The 19442-nt window shown below is 35.1% G+C and overlaps 3 protein-coding genes across 5 annotated transcripts; 2 read left to right on the top strand and 1 right to left on the bottom strand.

Moving 5' to 3' along the window:
• Positions 1-279: 279 nt before the first annotated feature.
• LOC130806667 (protein SAR DEFICIENT 4) lies at positions 280-2059 on the top strand. Its single transcript, XM_057671830.1, has one exon. The coding sequence runs from the start codon at positions 494-496 to the stop codon at positions 1487-1489; it is 996 nt and encodes a 331-aa protein (XP_057527813.1). The 5' UTR covers positions 280-493; the 3' UTR covers positions 1490-2059.
• On the bottom strand, positions 2048-9405 carry LOC130806666 (uncharacterized). Of its 2 annotated transcripts, XM_057671828.1 has the most exons (14): positions 9148-9405; positions 8428-8564; positions 7946-8115; positions 7681-7827; positions 7533-7584; positions 6005-6179; positions 5709-5791; positions 5208-5417; positions 4885-5001; positions 3669-3822; positions 3034-3141; positions 2881-2946; positions 2560-2807; positions 2048-2472 (listed from the first exon to the last, which is right to left on the bottom strand). In XM_057671828.1, the coding sequence occupies exons 1-14, from the start codon at positions 9200-9202 to the stop codon at positions 2374-2376; spliced, it is 1821 nt and encodes a 606-aa protein (XP_057527811.1). In that variant the 5' UTR covers positions 9203-9405; the 3' UTR covers positions 2048-2373. The 2 variants fall into 2 exon arrangements, with proteins under 2 accessions (XP_057527811.1, XP_057527812.1); XM_057671829.1 differs by lacking the exons at positions 5709-5791; positions 6005-6179.
• An 877-nt stretch (positions 9406-10282) lies between these two features.
• On the top strand, positions 10283-19222 carry LOC130806909 (DUF21 domain-containing protein At5g52790-like). Of its 2 annotated transcripts, XM_057672145.1 has the most exons (13): positions 10283-10472; positions 14575-14661; positions 14762-14838; positions 14912-14995; positions 15086-15199; positions 15875-15961; positions 16049-16188; positions 16266-16353; positions 16448-16521; positions 17017-17198; positions 17303-17538; positions 18134-18180; positions 18706-19222. In XM_057672145.1, exons 2-13 carry the CDS (start codon positions 14592-14594, stop codon positions 18998-19000), a joined length of 1494 nt encoding a protein of 497 aa, XP_057528128.1. In that variant the 5' UTR covers positions 10283-10472; positions 14575-14591; the 3' UTR covers positions 19001-19222. The 2 variants fall into 2 exon arrangements, with proteins under 2 accessions (XP_057528128.1, XP_057528126.1); XM_057672143.1 differs by lacking the exon at positions 10283-10472 and having other exon boundaries at positions 10518-14661.
• Positions 19223-19442: the final 220 nt, after the last annotated feature.

The raw sequence follows: 19442 nt of genomic DNA, 5'->3' as shown, positions 1-19442 counted from the left end.
AAACACCGCTCTTATTTTATCTTCCAAATAAGGTCGACATCAAATAGATTTGTAACTATTTTTATTAATAATTACATATTTTTTTATATAAGAGCTTTTTAATTAAAGTGTAGCTATTAATAAGACTGATAGTAGTATAATGTTTGAACATTAGACATATCAAAAAAAATTCTTTATCACAATGGACAAGATGCTTTTTAACATTAAAGGACTCATTCTAAGAGATGGAACTTGGGCTATAATATAAATTCTACTTCATTTGAAGAAACTACTCTTAGAAACTATATTCAATGAATTGTGAAATTCATTAAGACATGTGTAGAAAACATAAATTTTGAAGAAATTTCCAATTTTCTTTGATCCAATTTCTATGAAATTCTTAAACCATTACCAATTATTCTCCTCTTTGGCAAACCTTAAATAAGTCCTCAAACCCTAACCCCCAAATTCCAAAAACACAATCAAATTCTTCAACCTCTCCAATTTCTCCTCCATGGCAGCACCTTCAACCCCATTATTCATCTCAACCACAACTCTCCATTCAATCCTTTCTCACAAAACCCTAATTTCCCATTTCCAATCAACTCTTCCAAACGCCACCGTTTCACTCTCTACCCCACCTCGCCATTCTCACTCCACATCCCAAACCTCCACTCTTCTCCTCATGCCTTCTTTCTCCACTTCTTCTTCACTCCCTTACATTGGGGTAAAACTCGTCACTTCCCATCCTCAGAATTCCTCCATTAATTTACCTGGTATTCATGCTTGTTACACCCTATTCAGTTCAATAACAGGTCAAACCCTAGCTCTGTTTGATGCTACTGAACTTACCCTTTACAGAACTTCATCAATTTCCGCTGTAGCTTCTTTCTATTTATCCAAAAATGATGCCCATGTTCTTGTTATGGTGGGTTCTGGTAACTTATCACCTCATTTAATCACTGCCCATTTGAGTGTTCGACCTAGTATAAACAGAGTAATTATCTGGAATCGAACGGCAGAAAAAGCAGCTACCTTAGCTGACAAATTGAGAAGAGAAAATAGGTTTAAAGGGGTTGAATTTGAGAGTAATGGGTGTTTGGATGATGTGATTGGTTTTGCTGATATTGTGAGTTGTGCTACCAATTCAGAGATTGAATTGGTTAAAGGAGAGAAATTAAAGGAAGGAGTTCATGTTGATCTTGTTGGATCATTCAAACAAACAATGAAAGAATGCGACGACGAGACGATTCGAAGAGGAAGAGTCTTTGTTGATAATGAGATTGCAATGGAAGAAGCAGGGGAATTGGTGGGTGCTTTTGAAAGAGGGGTGATTTCAAAGGATGATGTTTGTGGGAATTTGGTGGAATTGATTAAAGGGGAGAAATTTGGGAGGGAAAATGATAAGGAGATTACTGTGTTTAAATCTGTTGGTTCTGGTGTTGTTGATCTTCTTACTGCTCAATTAGTGTATGAAACTGTTAGAGATCAAACTCAGCATATATCCTGACCCATTTCGCGATGGTTTATGTATATTTATCCGTGATAGGTAATAATTAGTGATCAATTAGAAAAATAAAATAATTATATGAATTTATTTCACGGGTTGACGGTTTCATTGAAGACTTGATGAGTAAATGGTCTTTTCTTTGGATGTTACCAAATGGGAATCAAGCATACTACACCTTATTGAATAGAAATGAGTGTATGGTACTTGTACTAGTAGAGTAGTAGTATTAGAATTGTTGGAAATTTATATTTGTTAGATTAATTATCAAAATACACACTATACTAGGGTTAAAGGCTAATTTCAATAGCTTTCGTTGTATTCATGTTAGTCGTAGTGGTCATTGTGTTGCTCACCTTGCGGCTAAAGGGGACACCGATGGTGTCTCGGAAAAATTTTATATAGGTCCTTTTGCCCAAGGTATTTAAGCCTTAGCGGATTTTATGAAGTGAGGTGTTTTAGGTGGTTTAAAAAAAAAAGATTGAGTCAAATTGACTATAGCCAGCTTGTTTGATCAACTCCGTGCAATTACTTATCAAGTTATCATTAGAATTGCTTCTATACAAAATGGCATTACTGATGTTTCAAATTTGTTTGTACATCAAGGAATTGCATCCTTGCATTTGAGTGTATATATATAACATTAGGATCAAAATCTTAAATCGTAGACACTAGAAACTAAGTTAACAAGATTTACGACAATATACACTTACAAGCGTAGGCCGCGTACATCTATATTTTCGGACCTATAAAGATTCGACAAACTCACTCAAACAGAGAGAATACGGAGAAACTAGCTCATTCCCTTTGAATTATAGAAATCTCTGCCAGCATACAGGCTTGAATCTTGATGATGTTTAACAGTCCAGGACCAGGAGTAACACTCATCAACGAAGATAATTTAATTCAGCCTCGGTTGCAGTCCTCTCGACTGCCATCCACCATTCGTTATCGATGTCATTGTCGTCTTCAATAGCATAATTTTCCTTTGATTTATACAAGGCAACGATTAACGAATTCAAACAAAGGAACATAGTAGCTTATTAATGGCAACACGATATGGCTAAACTTACCATTGAACTCGTAAATGAATTCTTCATTTGTTCGGCATTATCAGCAGCTTTCATTGCTTCTAGCCACCAACCATCATCACCGTCTCCATTGATCATGCTTTCATCATCATTAAACACCATATTTTCTTGATCATTATCAACTAGTTCAAGCTTATTTTGAGGTGGGCAATTCATGATTTTTAAGGGTCTTTGATTTGGTATTTCAGGGATCAAATCATTTGGAATGGGACAAGAGGGAGATCGATAACCTGGTTCAAGCAATGATTCAGCAAGGAAGTATCTGATCTAACTAAAAAGTTTCTCAAAAGCAGTTGAACAAACCTCGACAGTCGGGATCATAACATTTCTGATAGTAGAGAGCCCACTGTAGGTCTACCACATACATAACTAGAGAGTAAAAGGAATTAGTACATTACATTGATATTGAAGTATTAGGCACATTTCAGTAAACAGAAATTGTGTGATGTAACGAACCATGATTGCTTTTGTGTTCTCGACCAATTCTTCCACAATATCTACTCTTTGACATACTGTACACCAGTAATGCATATTCAGAGAACCAATACCAACTTCGAATCTTTCCTGAAATAAGGGACTCATCAACTTCAACCATCAACTTAAAAATCCATTCATTGGTGAAGTAGAAAAGAAACCGATTAATGCTAACCCGGTGGTATGGATGAACAAAAAAATGATGCTAGCAAATGGTATGGAGGAAAGAAATGGATTAATCTACAACTAAGGATTTTCCCTAAAGGAAATATGGTGAGCTAGAACCAAAAACGCAGTATAACCAGACTTGGCTACGATGTATTTATACGTTATACTTTGTTAGCTGTATCCCAAACTTGCAATGTTGCAACCATAAACAGACAAAGTATATACACATTTGCTCCTTTGAACTGCTAAGTGTAAACTTTACCAATGACACTTTGAACTAGTAATAAAATAAAGGACATCTAGAACATATAGGCAAAATTGAAGTATTATCACCAAAACTTCCTTTTGAATGGTAACCAACTAGTTGGAGAATCTGACAATAAAAATCAAATTAAGGAAATGCACTTCCACAAGCCAATTTTTAAAAGAAAAATTTGCATATCACCTACCAGTTACAGTTCCAAAAGAAGCAACAGACTCTATAAATGCATCCAATGCAGGAAATGGGGATGCACCCATCAGATATGTTCTTGAAACATCGTCTCGACAAGTATTCAATGCTTCATGAAGAACATTTGTAGATCTTCTACAACTAAAATTAACCTGCGTGACCCATGAATACCAAAGCATTAACCAATGATATATGAAATTAATGTTGAACCTTTTAGTAAACTAGCTTTTTATTCGGTACATACCATACTATTTAAAGCTCGCAACCTATACTCCCCATCCTAAATACATGTTCAAACTTTCCCTTTTGATATCCACGCCCTCATGATGTAATCTCACTTCTACAATTCTACAAAGAATGTATCAGGGCCATAGTGCAAATGCAATAATGGTCGCAATCGCAGCAACGAAACGGTGATGCCATGATGAGAGTGATGCGGTTATAATAACGCCTAAATATCGGTCAACTCAATGATATATCTCTTGATATGGCCCAAAACATGTTTTTTTACACCTTTACAAAGCAGAAAATACTAGCATGTTCATTTCAAAGACCTTTACAACGTGGCCAATGTTATGCAATGCGGTCTTATTTTTGCACTATGAACAAGACTTTTTTTTTAAAAAAAATTACTTATTTGTTAATTGTATAAGTCCCAAAATTTGTACAAAACAACATTTCAAGGTTGATATGAATTTTAGAGTTGATGACTAGAGGGAAACGATAGTTAGAAATGGCATTAGGGGACAAATGAAAGAAATGAAAAGGTAAAAAAGATGTGAGGAGATGTATAGTGATTAATGTATGGAGAAACTCCTCCCAAATTAATAGTAAGTTTGGAATAGAAAAAAAAATGACAAAATGGTTACTGAAAAAGAAGAAATTGTATGAGAAGTCCACTTGTGTAGCTCTGTATCTAAAAACTAGCAACAAAAACATCAACAAAAATGCCAAAGCCTTAATCTCAAAATATGACGTCGGTTAAGTTTTCCAAAATATCAATGTGAGAAATCAGGGGTAACAGTGAATACACCTTATTTGGCCCTACCTAATAGGCTAATACAAATCTACAACTAAGAAAAACAATTCCAATGAGCATCCACATATATTCTCCTCCCCCATATCTTTTGTTTTTAAAACTAAATATAGATAATTTGAGTCCTTTTCAACAAGTCAATTATCAAAAAAAAGATATTAAATAAGTTGAAATTTACCTCGGTATCAAACTGCAGCGTTTTAATACAGTCCAACTCCATTTTGCATACTAAAAGCTTTTCACATTCATCGTCTATATTGCAAATCAATGATGCCATGAAAACATCTTCTTCATGCTGCAAATCATATACTTCATATCATTAAAAGGAAAAAAAAAGAAAGAAAAAAAAAAACTTAATTTAAGAACAAGGCTAATCAAATTATATGGAAAGGCACATGGTCAGCAAGCACCGATTGTCCAAGCACAACTAAGAAATGGCAAGTAAAGAACAATAAATATTCTATATTGAGAAATATAAGAAACCGCAAAAAGGTCTGGTACCATGTCACTACACTTGAAACGCCTTGTAGGCAGGAGCACAGAAGACTTTCCGGCTTTTGATGATAAAGCAAGGCGAAAGCAACGATTTCTGGAATAGACAGCATTGTCCACAAAAAGTGGCGAAGATTCTGCAGAGCTTGAATTTTTGGAAATAAAGAGCTGCTGGAATCTTGCCTCCGTCTCCCTTGCTTTATGAATACGCGAACATATCTAATATTGACAGAATGAAGTTGCATTGCACATGATTAGGAAGTCTTCTATAAAAAATAAGAGACAGCATGGCGTACAATAATCACATTGCATGAAAGTCAATACAAGTCTCCACAATCTAATCTTTCTTTTTTTATGAAGTGCACAATATGATCTTAAATCAATTAGCTAGACTAAATAATATGAAAATAACTCCAATGCTTCCATGTACATGTACTTATAATAGGATAACAAGATCATCTTCTATCAATAATTGAATTAATTTATTATAGAGTCGATTCACAAATATACCTCGGCAACAAAAGCACCAGCATGAGAATTATCCTTAAAAGCGACATTTGGAATTCGCAGCACCAAATGACGGGAAAATTTTGCTGCCATTCACAACCATATAAGATAATCTTCAAATTTTGAATTTTAAATCTAATTAATAAATTATGTATCAAACTGCTCAAAGCCAATGACGTGTCAGATTATAAGACTTGTATTCACCAAAATTAGAGGAAGTACAAAGTCAAGGGGAAACGTAAAAAAAATACTCATCATAAACATAATCTTCAAGTCACTCAACTACCTAACACCCCTACCTTCAGTGGAGGAATCAAGTTCAACAATCCAATCTTCTTCCCCTAGTATTTGATATTTCTCTTTCAATGCCTCAAAGATTACCAGCAGCAGAAGATCAACCATTTGATTTCCGTCTTTATCTGGGTTCTCTAACCTATTAAACTCCAGATCAAAGTATAGATGGCAAGGAAAACCCTACTTGTAAAGCAAAACCCAAGAAATTAGATTTTGTCTCATTTGAACAAGAAACAAGGTAGATACGAATACCGGATCATACAATCATGTTAAATTAGGCTGGACTTATTGTGAACGGGGGGACACAAGTGCACATACTTCATAAGCTAAGGAGATATATACCATCCCAAAACCATATGGCAATGGGAAGAAGGTCTCTAATAGCTTATAAAGCGTGCACACCATTTTCAATTTATCGATGTGGGATAACTCATCCCAACACCCCCCTCACATGCGAACCCCCGTCAAGTTCGCATGTGGGAGTAATCAATTAGGGTAGGAACGTCATTCTTTTCGTACCTACCATTTTAAAATTGTTGATCGAACCATCGGCTCTAATACCATGTTAAATTAGGCTGGACTTATTGTGAATGCTAGCATATTAACGGGGGGACACAAGTGCACACAGTTCATAAGCTAAGGAGATATATACCATCCCAAAACCATATGGCAATGGGAAGAAGGTCTCTAATAGCTTATAAAGCGTACACACCATTTTCAATTTATCGATGTAGGATAACTCATCCCAACACAATCATGTCACAGAATGTCAAAATGTAGCAACTTATTTCAGACACCTATTGATATAATGCATCTCTATTCTCTAAACACAGACAATATAGGTTTTGGCTTTATGGAATCCTCTTCTTATCATTATGACATATACATACTATACACAATAATAACCATTATGTTAAACATACTCAACATAATCATAGAAGGTTAGGTAAGTAACTGAGCACTCAGCTTCTTGTGTTTTAATTTGATTGTTTAAAGAGAATTCGTGAAACTATGTGTTCTTGAGCAAGCTTAAATAGTGACTATATTGCCTGTTAACATCTCTACTTTCATTGGTCATAAAATATTTAATTATTAATATTAACATCGACAGTATCCAAGTAAGAAGATACCGAAGGTGTGTTACATCCATGCCATTTTAGGCTTGAAATGTCAGAATTTCAGTCAGCAGAAAAATATGAAAACTAGAATCAATTTCTGGGTTATCAAGCAACTCATTTCATATAAATGCAAAGTTGAAGGTAAAATGTGTTGACACTTGCAGCTATACATGTAGCGATGGAGGAATTTATTGACTTCCATAGAACCTTTGGAACTCTTTGTGTTGGTATACTTGTGCAAATTATGCTAGGAAAACCAAAGTAACACGGAGAAGGGAAAAGTTGATGCAAACTCCAGATTCACAGAAGGTTTAATATTGACTAATAATCTCATATTATTCGAATAAACGGTACGCTCAAGCAGCAAAGTGATAAGATTTAATTCTGTAAGAAAATGAAAAAGGAAGATAATCACCTCTTGAATCACCTCATAATGATGACGGTACTTTGAGTCCATGTTCTTGTACCTATTGCACGTTCAATTCTCAATCAATACAATTCGGAATCCAACAAGAAAATCAAATGATAAAACTAAAATGTTGATGAGCATAATAATAAGTTACCTTCTCCAGAACTCTTGATAGGTTGAAGCAAGGAATCTTCTTTGACCACTAACATGATCTTGGTAACTGAAGATGCGAACATTGGCATGTTCTTTTGCAAATTTTATAGCTTCATCCTGTTTCGGAAACGTAGCCCATATTTGAGTCCTGGTCAAGTATTAAAACAAGAATCACTTGCAGCAATTGACAAGACATGCAAGTTATCAAGACAATGGTTAACATGCTTCTCATATGAATTAAATAGTAGTAAAATACTTATGTATACCTTAAGTTGGATCTACGCTTTGTAGAAAGATCAAGGTGTATTTCACGTAACACACGTAGTAAACTAGATGGCTTTTTTGGTGGGACTCCATGTGGTGAGCCATAGAACACACCAGGAGAAATATGCCAACCAGCAACAACCTTATTGTCCTTATTTGGCACTGACCCAAGCTGAAACCCAAAAATATTAAATAGTAAGATATCATGCAACACAAAAAACATAGCAATAGAAATCGAGTGAAGATGGAAGGAAAAGGATAAAAGATAGAATGCACTTTAGCTTGTCATTTACAAGAATCCACAAGATAAGAACTAATGACATAGCAATAGTACATACAAAATGGTGCACATGTATAACTTTTTGAACTTATGAATCTTGCATAAATCAAAAAGATTTAGGGATGAAAAAGAACATGAAACTAATCAATAATCGATTTTCTGCATCAAAAATATAGGTGAAGGTTCTGGGAACATGTTGAATACCTTTTCTGATTTTCGACATTCATTTGGGGTTAAATTCTTGCTTTGTCCTGCACAAGTTGGAGAGTTTGTATCCTTAAGGTTTGACTTTATTTCCTTTGTTCTGTTCACACTTGTTTTCTTCTCTCTAAATGCAGATTCTGCACACCCAGTTAGCTATTTAAGATGGAGGAAATCAAAGTCTAATTCAAACAATACAACTATTCCTTTGTCAAAATCATGCAATTGCTATACGCTACATCTTCAACCAAAAGAAGATTCTATAATCAATCAGTGACCTCCTCCTAGCAAGGAGCATTTTTAAAAAAACCCACAAATATTTACCAGCTGAAAGACATGCTTATTTGTGACAATGGGCATCATATAACCATAAATCCAACAAAAGTCTCAATAATAAAGTGAAACAAAAATATGCACTAAGCTAGCTAAGATATCAACAAGAGCTCAAAATGGCATCCATAGAAAACCAAACAGCCATAGTATATAATGAACAAATTTTAATAAATTGGCAATGATGCATTAAAATTTTCTAGTGAATTTTATCTTTCTCCTAATCTTATAAATAAAATACAATTTCGGATTAAAAATGCCTAACCCTAAGTACTGTGATCAGCAAACAAATCTTTAAAATTGTTGTAGTAGATTTTACGAAACAAATTTAACAATGTAAGGGTAAATACTTTTAACAACATGCATAAATTAAAGAGAAAGGGAGAAGATTACGAGGAGGAGAGACGCCACATTTGAAGCATTCAAACAAACGATCGACATCATCCATGGCGACTTTGGACAATTGTTGTAGTAGATTTTCCGAAACACATTTAGGTATATTTTTCCGATTCCGATGGATATTTGATGGGAATCTGAATAAAATTGGAGTATGTAGTGGTTTTTCTCCTTTCAGCGGGAACTATGTGGTTTTCAAAAATTTTGTTGCCGTTGCTGACTTGCTGTATTGTTTTTCAGCAAATATTGTTTTTAAGCAAAATTTTTTCATTGTTGATCAATATTTGAATTATTGTATAAAATTGAGTAAATGTTAAATTATTTTGGATAATTTTTTTTATTGATCATGTTAAGATTGTTAAGAAATTCTTTGATAAAGTCGTATTATGTTGATATAGTTTTAACTTTCAACCCTATCTCGCCTTAAATAAGAATTTGCTGGAAAAATAGTTTTGTTTTGTTCAATACAAATGTAAACCACATCTAACTTTTGTATTGTTAGGTAGTTTTAGAGAAAAGTAGGAATTATATGAGATTTAATCCCAAATAATATTTATTCTAATTAAGACAAGATTCGATTTTCAACAAAGTTTTAATTTTGTCATTGGAGTACTCAAGTTTTTGTATTGTCATGACAACTAATATCCTCACATTTACATGCCAATTTAAACTAGTAATTTAAACCAATTTCAAGGTTTTTAAAATGTATAGTAGGCTAGAAAATCTCTGACAAGAACTTTTAATTTAATTTTAGTTGACTTTAAAATTTTCTAATTTTTTATTAGGCTTAAAAATATTATAAATCAAAATATTTCCATTTTTCCAAACTAAATGATAGGGAAATCCAACACATTTGAAATGTTTGAGCAATTTTAAGTGCAACTTAATGGGCTTCCTTTCCTCGAAATTAGTTGCAATATTTGAAAAATACACTATTTATTTATCAATTTTAATTTTGGATTAGTTTTTAATCTATGAATTAAAACATAGTCAAGTGAGATTTTATTTAATTTATCTCATTATAAAGATTAATGTACATAATTAGACATATTAAAAATTAAATTAGTACTGCGTGAAAAAACAAACATCGTAAATAAGTTAAAACGAAGGAATTACATTGAATATGTGATATCACAAGAGAGGGATTAATAAAGATTGATTTGCGAAAATGGAGTCTTGTCTCACCTGACCGCCTTACTCTGAATTTTTTAAAAAAATGATCGGTTTGCAACCCGTCGTTTGATGTAAAATTGATGAACAAATGGCGATTACTTACAACCCCAACCCTTACATGAACCAAAGGGGCAGCTAACAATGAAGAGGTAATCACTAATAATCACCAGTGTTTCGGTTAAACAGTTTTATTTTTTCAATCCCTTTTTCATCATTTTAATTATTATTTGTCATGAATTTATTTATTTTCTCTATATTAAACTGTTAAAAAAAATAGATGAACAATTTTGTTGTATTTTTTTGGTGCATATGTGATGAACGTATCTAATAATAATCTATGGCTTTTTATTGTTGGATTCAGAACCTATCTTTATATGGGCATTTCTTAATTCTTAATTATTTGATTAAGTATGTGCTCATCTACCCAGCAATTGTTTAATTTGTGGTGCTAGATGAGGGGAGTCCCAATATAATGTTTAAGGGATTATTATATTGAAGTTCATAGATTTTCAATTGATTAGTGCCTTAATTGGCATGTTTATAATGAATTATTAAAGTCATTACACTTTTGCTTTGATTTTGATGGACCAAATCGAAGTGCTGTGAGCGTATGGCCTATGCTATTTGATTTTTTCAGTTTACCTCATGTACCCGTATCGATATTGGGTGTACTCAATAATCAGACGCTGTGACCAGCTGTGGCGGATCTAGAATAAAAATGAGTGATATCAATTTAAATTAAATAGTTAAACTGGGTTTTGATCCCTATATTTACATATAATATTTGATTTTATTTTGAATTTAATTGATATCTCGATAACATCTAGCTCAATCCACCACTGACGACCAGTATTGTGATGAACCAAACCAAATGCTACTCTGGTTTTTCATTTTACCTCAAGCGTCTGTGTCACCCATGTCGACTTGAGTGTACTTAACAATCGACACCATACCCCTAGTATTGAGGATGGACATGAATTTTTCTTCATTTTGAGCAACATATTAAGGAAAAATTTTGAATCGGACACTTGGTTACGTGTAGGCATTCGGCACTCGACTCCTAGTCTATGTAACATAGGTAATAGGTATGACTTACGAGCAAAGATTTGATGTTGTTTAGATATATTGGGGAGAGGAGGTCTTAGTAAATAACAGTGATTTATGAAGTTAACAAATCATCCTTTTGTGGAAGGATTTGATAAGGTGATAGTTTTGTGATTTTAATTTACCTTTTTTTGGTTTTGTTTATTTTGCTATTTTTCATTTTATCTTTTTGTGGTGATTTACATGTACGGTGATTGATTAGGAATTTTTGATATTGGAGACCATTGGGGCATTTTGATGCTGATGTAGTGCTTTAGCAAGGCTTTGAATTTAGAGATGCGTATAATTGTTTCCTTTGAAGGACAAAGTGACAAAACATTTGGAAATAAGACTAGTAAAGATTATTTCTTAGGACTCATCTAATGTCATGTTTTGATGTTGTTGTTGATAGTTCATTTGTTAAGAGTAGTATAGAGTATGATGAAGGCCTAAGAATTTGTTTTTGGTTTTAGACACTCTGACTTGGGTATTCATGACTGGATAGTGGATACATGATACATCATTGTGGCTCTCTATATGCAAACTTCTGAAAATGGAAAATTTCAGGATTTGCCTAATTCAGATGCTTGTACTTGAGAATTGAGTCTATGTGAAATTTGCCTTACTGCATAGCTTACTTGATAAAGCTTGAGATTTTATAACAGTAAAATATCACCCTATGAGCCCACTTGTGTGGATACACCCACAGGGCATCCGTAGGCTCGAGCCCACAAATCCACAGTTTTGAGTGTTGACTTTCAAATGAACAAACTCTAAAATTGTTTCTCATTTCCGTATTCTTTTTTCGTATTAGATCGAATTTAGTTTCAAGTAACATACTCCAACCAGCGGTAAGCCGGTAACTAAATTTACTTGGACAGTAGGGTCCAATTTGTTAAAGTGATGTCAATGGTTGAATTGGAATTACCAATTCTTTTTTTTCTGCATATACATGCCATTATCTGTCAATCTTGGGCAACACCCGCGAAGCTACCATTTTGATTTTTTAAATCACCAACTGTACCTAACCTTGAGTGCTTTTTGCTTGTATGTTGCATGCTAAAGTGGGATTTCAACATGGATAAAAAGTGTATGGCTTTAAGATGCTTTAGGCAATTATATATATATTTAGCTAATTAATAACATTCTACAATCATTCATAAGCATTTGCAGACCTGCTACGTTCATTCTTGGATGGATCTTCTTGTCATTTATTAGGTTGTATTGCTGAATCCATATTGTAGAATTTAGGGTGATTATGACTTCATGAAGTTATTAGGAAAATATATATATCTGCTGGCGTGCAGTAACTTTCTTTTTGAAGGAATTATCCATCAACTAACATCTGTCATTAGATTCTATGTGTCTTTCACAGTAGTACTATTGTTTCATTTGTTTCAAATTATGTTACTTGGACTCGATTATTGATGTCGGATACTGGTACGTGTTCAAGTGTAGGATACGTCTAAATAACCTATTTTATGTCTAAAATGAAGTGTCTAAGTGCCATACCAATGTCCGAGCATCAAGGATCGGACACGGGTACGTGAAGCAAAATGAAAAGTCCGAGTAAGATAGGTTTCAAATAACAATTGGCTTGGGGATTAGTGAACTAGGTAACATTGGGTGATACACAATTGGCTTTGTTTACCCTGTTAACATTTTTAACGTAGGATGATATAAGTTTTACTGACTTAGTTTTAACATAAAAAAATAAAAAAAAAAATATTATCATAATATGATGTCCAAGATCCAACATGGTTACTTAAATGATTTGATGAATCCCATTAACATAATTTTCATCATTTGACCAGTGTCACGTGATTCGCTAATCTACTTGCGAATTGCGAATCGAAAAAAGCGAATCATGGTCGATTTTGGGATATTCTTGGGCAAACTTGAGCGAATCATGGATTTAAAATGCGAATTAACTAGCGAATTATATTACACTGGTTTGACCTTTGAAATTAACAAGGAAAGTAATGGATTTGAAGATGTATTACAGTTATTTACTTTTTTCTTCAGTCTAAACTATTTTGTTCTCTATGGTAATCCTGGTCGGGGCTGAAGATCTTCTTCATTGTGCATTGTTTTTGGGAGTATATGATTAGACTGCAAACTTTCCGAATTTCATGCTTGAACCACCAAAAAGATGTGCTAGCTCCCCTGTTTTGTGTTTATTAACTTATCACGGATATAGAAGGTCAACTCAATTTGCAATATTGAGTCCAAATTGCTGAGGAATTTCCACTGAGGCACAGCTCTCCATTTTGTACTTACTCATGCAGCTTTTCATCGTTTTTTGTTGATTCCCAAAAATTTGTTATCCATGTTTATGGATTTGTTTATTGGCCTCCTTAATTGTTATGGTATACTTGTCCACTGCCTATGGTGTTGAAAGAGTTATGGGTAACATTCACCTTTTAAAGGATTAAATTGAATATGCTAATAAACATCTTTTACTTTGCACTCAATGCATTTTTTAATTGAGATTCGAGGGTGTAAGTGGAACAATTTTTCGTTATTTTTTGATGGGGAAGGTTGTGTACAAATAATCCTGCTTCATCATGCTGAGATAATAGTCTCGGGTTGACACATTGATTAGTGATTTGTATGGTAAATGAACGCAAATGTTTTCTTACTACTTAAAGGTAAGGCTGCATACATCTTAACTTCCTTTAACCGGCCCAAATGGTAGGACCTTAACTGCGGTAATATTACTTCATTTTAGTAGTATAATTTTCAAATAGTGCAGCAGTTACTATTTTATTAACTTTTGGTAGTCATGGTTTTAGGCCTTTAGCAATGTGGATTTTTGTTTCTTTTGGTTTGTTTGTTTGTCACCAGTTTTTCGGGGTCAAGTTTTGTTGAACTTGTTCTTTCTAGAGCTATCTGCTTAGACTTGTGCAGTTGTGCTACATTGTGTTCCTCTTTATAACCCAGCAACCTTTTCTTATTCAAAACAATTCAGTGGTTTGGGCTTCTTGTATGTTTTATGTTCTCTGTTAAGGAGAAACGTTCTTTTTCGTATAATTTGCCGGTCTGAAGCTCCGGACTTCTGTTTTCAGTAAAAGATGGCTGCAAATGATGTGCCTTGCTGTGAACCCATGTTTTGGATCTATCTGATCATTTGCGTGGCTCTTGTTTGCTTTGCTGGTCTTATGTCAGGTCTTACCCTGGGGCTTATGTCTCTCAGCCTAGTTGATCTCGAGGTTCTTACAAAGTCTGGCCAGCCCAAGGACAGGAGAAATGCAGGTTGGTGTATTTTATTATACGTCTTATGTTATCAATCCGAGAAGTCTTCGACAATCTAAAGCTATATTTGTCATTCCGTTTGTACTTTTTGACGTTACAGAAAAGATTTTGCCGCTTGTTAAAAACCAGCACTTGCTACTCTGCACCCTCCTCATATATAATGCCATGGCAATGGAGGTACTTTTCGTACTGTTGATTAATGAAGCTCTTCTTTCCTGTTGTGTTTTTGTTTACTATTTTTCTCCTGCAGGCTTTGCCTATTTTCATTGATGCGCTTCTCCCTGCGTGGGCTTCAATTTTGATATCAGTTACTCTTATACTTGCATTTGGTGAGGTAATATGAAAAAGTTAAGCCTCTGCCCCGAGTTTTGGATATTATACTTATAACCATAACAAGTATGCTGACACTATCTGTAAATTGCAGATAATTCCTCAAGCCATATGCTCTCAGTATGGACTTAGTGTGGGCGCAAAACTTTCCGTTTTGGTTCGTCTACTTGTCATTATTTTGCTGCCTATATCTTATCCCATTAGTAAGGTACGCTTGTTTTTTCATAACAACCAGTAAATGAGGTTAAAACTAAAAACTGGGGGAAGGTGTCTGAAAACGAGAGAGGGACAAAAACCCTGAGATGACCTTTTATCCACGTTTAAGATTTACTCCCTCTGTCCCTTTGAGTTTGCACCTTAAAACTCAAACATGCGAGAGCTTTTTGAATCTTAAGATGCAAAACTCAAAGGACAGAGAAAGTATTAGATAAGGAAGTTCTAGTTTGGACAGTTGGATATTGTATAGTGTTAGAGTATATAGTATATCCTGGAGCCTCAACCATCAGCTTAAACTTTTGGTTGAGTTGATTTGTTGACATGGTATAAGAAGCCAACGTGACAAGAGGTCACGGATTCGAATCTCAACCACCCCTCGTTTAAAGGGGAATATTCAGTGCATGTGCGCAGCCACACTTCTAGCCCAATGGGCTCTCGCGTGAGGGAGCATGTTAAAGTATATAACATATCCTTGGGCCTCAACCTTTAGCTTAAGCTTTTGGTTGAGTTGGTTCCTTGACATATACCTTGAAGTGATTATACATCTCTTGCAGAACATTCCTTCTTCTCGATACTTCGTATATTGGGAAGTAAAACATGGATCTGTGATCTGTCTGTCTCTTTTATCAATTAATCCTGTTTTTGTATCTATACAACACAACGACAGTTTTTGGACTGGTTGCTTGGAAAAGGGCATGCTGCTTTGTTGAAACGTTCAGAACTGAAAACTTTTGTCGACCTACATGCCAACGAGGTTTGTGTTATTGTCTAATTTCACAAATTTACAAATTGCTACAAAGTGCTAAAATGATCGAACGCAAACATTGTTTCATCACATTAGGCAGGTAAAGGAGGTGAGTTGACCCAAGACGAAACTACTATTATTGGCGGAGCTTTGGATTTAACAACAAAGACCGCTAAAGATGCAATGACTTCTTTGTCTAGCGTATTTTCACTTGATATAGATTCCAAGCTTGATAAGTAAGCTTCTCATTAGCCTTGTAGTAATAACCGCACGTCTATCATAATTTTGAGATTTTGCCATTTTGTGTTTTCAGGGACACAATGGAGCTAATAATGAGGAAAGGACATAGTCGAGTACCTATCTACTCTGGAAGCCCGACAAATATCATAGGCCTTATCTTGGTAAGGGGAGTAGGAATGCAAATGTTGATCTTGCTTTTATCTTGGTAAAAGGAGTAGTTAACATGGAGCTTTTCATAACTTCTATCAACCACAGGTAAAAAATTTGATCATATGTCGCCCTGAAGATGGAACTCCGATAAGAAATCTTACGATTAGAAAAATTTCCAGGTTTGATTTCCCTCTGCCACTCAGATTCTACCGTGTTTGAACTTTGAAGCTCATTCATTCTTTGGACTGATCAACGTCTATCAATTTATTGTTGTAAATTCCTGCTATTATGTTCGATTATAGCCATATGTGCATCATGTATGGTTCTCTTCATATAAGCGCGTGCAATTGTGAATGGAATGAAAATGAGGATTTTCGGTTACATAACACACGCTTTGTAATGTATTTTGAACTTCTGTCTTGCAAAAACTCGTTACGTAACCTGTGATTTAAAATCATGAATTAACAACCATTATAAGCTGTTATTCTAAAATATTAACCATCATATTAACCCGTTACGTAACTTGAATTACCATGACAAAACATATTTTCCAAGTAAACAATTCACTTTGCGAAGACCGTTACCTCAATCGCGATGATATCCACAATTTTTTTTCCTTGATTGTGCATCGGAATTTCTGTATAATGGTATAATGAGTATCGTAAGTGTTGTAGGTTCTATGATCACTTGCCGTTGTATGATATTCTGAATCAATTTCAAAAGGGTCACAGCCATATGGGAGTTGTTGTGAAAAGCAAACAAGATCTAAAAGATATGTCCGACACTACATCCAATTCATCTATATCTGTCGTGAAAGCTAATGTGATCGCAAAACCCGAAAAGTCGAAAGGAAAAGGTATAACAAATTTAGAACAGTTGATGTGAATATATGAGCTCACATTCGAAAATTATGAATTTGGCAACACGTTTGATGCTCAAGCTACACACACAAATTTACAGGGGGAAATCATCAGTACCATAGGAATGAACCAAAGAAAGCACCCTTCATGCATTCAACTAAAGCTGGGCCTCATGATCTTCCAGTGATTGATTCCTTGGAGCTAGGCAAAAATATAATTCTGCATCACGAAGATGCAACGATTCTGCAAGTACCTGATTTTGATTCTTTTGCTGATCCTAGTGAAGAAGTTATCGGTATCATCACAATGGAAGATGTTATGGAAGAACTATTGCAGGTAAAGCTAAATCACAGCCGTTTTCGCTTGTTTTTTTTTGGATAAAGATGTATTTCCGCTCTTAATAGTCAGAAACACCGAAAGTTCTTGTGAATTGTAATGGAAAGTTTGTCGAATTTAAATGGAGGGAGGGAGTAATATGGGTCTGAAAATTGGAAATGTTCAATGTCCATACTCATTGTAGATTGTTGAGGATTGTTTGTTAAGTATGGTGAAACGAAGAGTTCAAGTAACTTGTAATAACATTTTTCATCATAAGAAAGCCGGGACAGTTCTGTGACTTGCAGGCTATGTTACTTGGACTCGGGTACTGATGCTAGATACTGATACGTGTCCAAGTGTCGGATACGTCTAAATATTCAAATTTACGTCTAAAATGAAGTGTCTAAGTGCCGTACCAATGTCTGGGGATCAGTGATCGGACATGGGTATGTGAAGCAAAATGAAGAGTCCTAGTAACATAGCTTGCAGGCATTGTAGCTGAACTAGTCTCACCTGTAATTATACATCGTCGTTCCTTTTGCCCCTTTTTCCTCTCTCCCCCTTCTTTCAAACTTGTCAACTATTGACGTATGCTTTACGTGCTCTGTTACAGGAGGAGATTTTTGACGAAACTGACGATTATGTTGACGTACACAACAAGTAAGAGCTAACTGAGACCCCTTCAACTTGTTATTTTCAATCACACACTCACTTGATCCCATTTTGCAATTGATGTTGTACCTTTTACTTCTAACATAACATCCAAAGTAATAAATAATGAGTCGAAATATACACAAATGCACTCGATACTAGCAACTTCTTTGAATTGACCTTATGTTTTATCTACATTCCCGACTTGTTTTGTGTTTTGTTGGTAACTTCTCCCATGTTATCTTTGGGCTATTCATCTCTCATTTTGCTGGGCTCACTTTATCTGGGGGTTTAAATTGATTGCGCGCATTCCACCTGCCCTCTCCCTCGAGGGGGTATGGGTATGGTCTGTCCGCTACCTCTTCACCCAAGACCCTGACTTTGCGCGGGACACTGGGCTGATGACCATCCATGATGGGTGGATCCGTTGATGAGACACGGGCGAATGGGAATCAATGCTAAATTCTCATCAGTATGATTAGGGGCAGCAATAAATACACTTTGTCATTATCTTATCATAAATTGGTATTACAGGATACAAATCAATATGCTGCCTGTGATAAGATCATCTTCAAGATCTCCTAGAGCCACACTAGTTTCTCATAAGAATTTGACGCCTGTGAATTCGCCTCATTCCTCGTATCACAACACTCCAACTTTGCGGTCGCCTACCCAAGCATTTGTTCCATCGCCCTTGATTAGAACATCTCCGCTGAGCTCTCCTATGAGATCCCGAATAGCTTCTCCCGCTGCAAATTCAGGTACTCCGACCCATAGTTCTCCCTTGAAGCAGCCATCGAGAAACTCATATGAGAAGCTTCGGCGTTGATCTGTGTAGCAGAACATGCATTGTAAACGTTTGGCTAGCATTTTTGAGCTGCCTTTCAGAACTTGTTACATGTTCATCATCAGATGGAAGAACTACTATTTTCAGGGGTTAATTTTATATACCCAGCATTTTAAAATGCTTATGCTTATCTTGTAAATGCTTTACTTTGTAACCTAGATTATATGGAACTCTGACATGTTCATCGACTTATTTTCGGTTTCAGTACGAGATCACACTCATTAGTTCAATAAGTTCGGTTTTATTCGATTTTAATGAGTCGGGGAGAGTATGTCGTGGATATCGAAACATGTCGAACACGCCTTCGTGAGAGATTATATATCGTCGTGTTCATCTCCATCGTTTTTTTGAGGTTGTATGATTTGTGTACGTGCATCATACTTATCAGTTTTACTTTCCATTCCCTTTATACTTCCATTGAGAA

Source organism: Amaranthus tricolor, chromosome 2 (genome assembly GCF_026212465.1).
Source record: "Amaranthus tricolor cultivar Red isolate AtriRed21 chromosome 2, ASM2621246v1, whole genome shotgun sequence".
Taxonomy (NCBI): Eukaryota; Viridiplantae; Streptophyta; class Magnoliopsida; order Caryophyllales; family Amaranthaceae; genus Amaranthus; species Amaranthus tricolor.
Note: the sequence above shows the minus strand (reverse complement) of the source record. Positions and strands in the feature narration are given on the sequence as shown.